Below are 4,098 nucleotides of genomic sequence, written 5' to 3'. Positions count from 1 at the left end.
CTACCAAAACCTTGCCACATTAACTGAATACAGGATGCATTTGGGGATGTATTCATTGTGCAAGGTGTTAAATGAATATATTTAATTGCATTAGTATAACATGAGATGGCTGCATAACCATTGTCCTCTACAAACTCAAATATATGCCTACAGAATTACTAAACTTTAGACATCCTCTTTAGTAATTTTTAAGTTAGGGGGACTAAAAAACAAGTGTTTTTCAGACTACTCTGATTTTGCTTGAGTTTTTTGTTCCTTTCTCACATCCACTGCTACACATCTGCAAATCATGGCCTTTGTGCTGTGTTTTGACTCTTTGCTCATCTGTGAAAACAGCCTTTACATGATGTATCTTGAGGCATGCTTCTCTTTTACTAGTAGCGTGTCCTGTTCTGCTTAGGTATCAGTGTCCTTCGAAATAACAGTTCATAAAAGCAAGTGTTGAAGAAGACCCGTGTATGCTAGGTGAAAGATCAGTCCTCTGGGGCCCTTCTCAAAAAAAGAAAAGATCTCTGTACTTCTCTGCAATGTGATCTCATACAAACAGCTTCCTACTTTGATCTGTTTGGAGGAAAATACGTTGCTTAGGTTGGAGGACTGACTCCTTTCTAGGACAGGGTAGTCATTGTACACAGGCACATTTCCTACTCAAAATCTATTTGCATTTGAGGCTTCTTCACACTGAAGTCCAGTGTTTCCCGCCATCACTGCTGGGAAGCAGTGTGTGAAGCACCTCCAGAGAACTCTTTCTTCTCTTCCTACTCAAGCCCTCTGTGTTGTGCTGTGGGTGGTGGCGCCTGTGGCACAAGCCTTTTCCTACCTAATTGCTGATCATAGAGGTGGACATCCTCACCTTCATCACTTGTAATTTCAGATGTGAAATGAGGGAGCAGGATTCAATTGCCTAAGTTTAAGGCACTGTGACACTCCAGGGCACATGGGACATTTGCAAGGGGATAACAGGTATGACGCAGGACCTGTGGGAAATCTAGAGCTTTCTGGAGCCTTGGCTCAGTTAGCCCATGTGCCCTCCCTGACCCATGTCCCCTGAGAAAGAAGACAGCAAAGTGTAGGACAAGAGTTTGTCATCTCTGAAACCCACCAGAAAAGAAAGGAACATGAAGCTGGAAGGTCAAGGATCTACCGATGTATGTGACCACCTCTGGAGGCAAAGGGTGGCATGTTGTGCACTGGGGCATCAGTCCTGGGATGGGACCAACTGTGGGAAAACACTGTCAGAGCATTCATAATCATCTCTCTTTTGTCTCTAATCTTTACAATGAGATGTTAATTATTAATTGAAAACAGCACTGGGCCAAATGCTAATGTCAATGGAGTGCCATAAACCCAGAATAATTCTGCTTAAGCATGTGACTTTCCTGCTGCGCAGTCGAGATTGTAATGCTGACAGATAACAAGCACAGTGGAAGGAGTCAGCAACTTTGGGCCAGACTGAGATCTTCTTGCACAAAGTCTGGGTGGGCCTTTCACCAACCGCACTGAAGACATGAAGTTATCACATTCCTCTCTGTAACTTTCATGCAAAGTGGACTTAGGTAACTGATAACAACAATACCATCATGGAGGAAAATCTTGCTGTTATAATGTTACAAAGGTGTTAAGTTCAAAGCTGGTTGGCTGATGTTCTGTGGAAAGCTCAGCAGCATGCCCTATATATTGCAAGAGATGAGAGGGTGCAAGAGGCTTCTTCTTCCATTGCAAAAATGGGCTCCAGCATCTTCCTGCTCTGCCTGGTACTTCTGTTATGTTATGTGTATGGTACTCCAGTCTCTGTAAGTAGAAACCTGATTTCTACAGGCTCCTCTTGGTCCAGAGGCATCTCATATCTTACACTGGTTGTATTTTGTTCTCTTTCAGGTTGGGCACCTCGCCAGTGAAGCTGGTAAGTGCTCTGTGAACTCTTGATTTTTGAAGCATTTTCTTTTGCTTGCTGTGTGCCACCACATCTGAACACGTTTTATCTGTCTTGCAGCAGCAGATGCTGATGTCGGTGAGATAATCAAAGACATTCCAGACATAAACTTAGGTGAGTTCATGTCTAAAATTTCATAAAGCCTGAAAAATTGTGAGCAAAATGCTGAATTTTCAGTATTGTAAAAAAGACGTGGGTGACTGATGGTCAGGTAGTTCGTGGTAACAAGAGAAATATAATTAAGTGAGCTCTCAGTTACCTTCCTCTGGCTACGACACATGAATCTATCCTAGGACTGTAACCCTATGTGGACAAGGCATGCAGATGTCTTTCACTTTTGAAGTTTGGACAGACCCACTGTGTTAAGGCAGTAACACGCTGTATCAATCGGAAAGGCTCTGGAGTCCCACCAGCATTCCTCCCCCCAAACTCTACATGATTTTTATGAAGTGTAACAAAGTGGAAAATAGCTTAGATGTTTATTGAGCTTCTATACAAGTGGTAAGGAAATAAAATGGAAAAGACAACACACTGTACTGTCTTCCTCTATTTTTTTTATTTCCTGTAATGCAAATTTCCATATATCCATATATCCGTATATCGTGCACTGTATGATATTCTTCCTGATGCTTTACTTAGTATTACTATATTCTCCAGAGCATTGTCTCACTGTGTGACTGTTGCCAGTGCCGGGCAGCAAGCAAGAGGTTATCAAACTAGACATGGATAACGGTGGCCACCAGATTTCTGCCACCAAAAATGCAGACATTGCTGAGTAGTAAATATTGAGTAGAAACTGCTGTTACTTTTAGGCCTGTCCCTATATTTCAGTGTAGAGAGGCTGGTCCTTCTTTATTTTCTGTAAATGCCCAAGGACATTAACCTTGTGTAAGTAGGCTCAATATGGTTTATGAGGTGAAATACATTTGATATTTGATATTTCATTTACATTATCTTTCGTTAAATTACTTTTCAGCTGCTGGACTGGACCTCTTTCAAGGTGATATCTTGCTCCCTGTAAGTAATTAAAAACTTTTTATCTATCACTTGTCCTAATTGTATTTTTGGTACAAATCGGCCCATCTCCCTGCAGCAGATGCATCACCAGCTGTTAATTCCCTTTTCAGCAAAATCAGCGAAATGCCCTAAGAAATGAGACCTACAGATGGAAGTTCCCCATTCCCTATATTCTGGGTGATAACCTAGGTAATGCAAATACTTTATTCAGATTTTAGCTCCAATCCTGATTTGCACTGGAGCCACTGTGATTAAAAAATTACCTTTTTCAGAACGGGTTCTCTCACATTAAAATTCATTAATAACTAGATGGCCTCTTTATATCAAAACCATTTTTTTTCTTCCACAGCTATCATAGCAAAACACAATTTAATCAAATTTGATCATTTTTCTTTTCAATAATTTTTCTTTTGGTCCCATGCATGTATCTGTGTACATACCTTACCTTTCCAGGGTGAATGATCTGTGTTAAAGATGCTTTCCTGATGCATATTTTCCAGATCTGAATGCCAAAGGAGTCATTCTCCAAGCATTTGAAATGTTCCGCCTTAAGTCTTGCATTGATTTCAAGCCATATGAAGGAGAGAGAACCTACATATTCTTTAGAAAAGAAAACGGGTAAGGGTTATATCAATTTCTGTTTAGTTTTGCTGTGTAGAATCAGCTGGGAATTCATTCCATTTGACTTCAAGCAGTCTAAAAGTTTAGTCTAAGTTTGTTGTCAGCGGAGAAAAAGAGGCCACCAAGAAAGCAAGCCATCTTGCCTTCTTAGACACAGAGCTTGGAAGCAGCTGCCTCCCTCTGCTGACCGCAGAGGATGTTCAGGTGATGAACTTGGAATGGGCATCTAACATTTGGATGGTTACTCTTTGATAAGGTGAAACCCAGCATTGCTGTGTTTTCTTCAACTGCTCCCACTTTCCTACCTAGGGTTTTTTTCCATTTCAGTGGTGGGTGAAACCACCCCCATGTACATTCTCTTAACTTACCAAGGATGTGAATAGCCAGAATTTAGATTTTTAAATCTTTGGTCAAAAAAACCCCAAACCTGTTTTGAAATGGGTAAAAAAAAAAAAGCTATGGAAAGCCAGTTTATTGTAATAGTGTTATGGTTTTGAGGTGGCTCTTCTTTAATGAAAGGTCCTGCT

General features: G+C 40.8%; 1 protein-coding gene across 1 annotated transcript in view; it reads left to right on the top strand.

Moving 5' to 3' along the window:
* Window positions 1-1,724: 1,724 nt before the first annotated feature.
* LOC103913199 (meprin A subunit alpha-like) overlaps window positions 1,725-4,098 on the top strand; it is a 15,017-nt gene continuing 12,643 nt past the window's right edge. The window contains exons 1-6 of the mRNA XM_009319668.1: window positions 1,725-1,793; window positions 1,879-1,903; window positions 1,994-2,047; window positions 2,910-2,950; window positions 3,061-3,139; window positions 3,451-3,568. Coding sequence (XP_009317943.1) covers window positions 1,725-1,793; window positions 1,879-1,903; window positions 1,994-2,047; window positions 2,910-2,950; window positions 3,061-3,139; window positions 3,451-3,568 — 386 coding nt within the window. The remainder of the gene's footprint in view (window positions 1,794-1,878; window positions 1,904-1,993; window positions 2,048-2,909; window positions 2,951-3,060; window positions 3,140-3,450; window positions 3,569-4,098) is intronic.

The sequence above is a fragment of the Pygoscelis adeliae genome, unplaced genomic scaffold, assembly GCF_000699105.1.
Source record: "Pygoscelis adeliae isolate BGI_AS28 unplaced genomic scaffold, ASM69910v1 Scaffold121, whole genome shotgun sequence".
Lineage (NCBI taxonomy): Eukaryota > Metazoa > Chordata > Aves > Sphenisciformes > Spheniscidae > Pygoscelis > Pygoscelis adeliae.
This window is presented reverse-complemented; position numbering and strand designations above follow the sequence as displayed.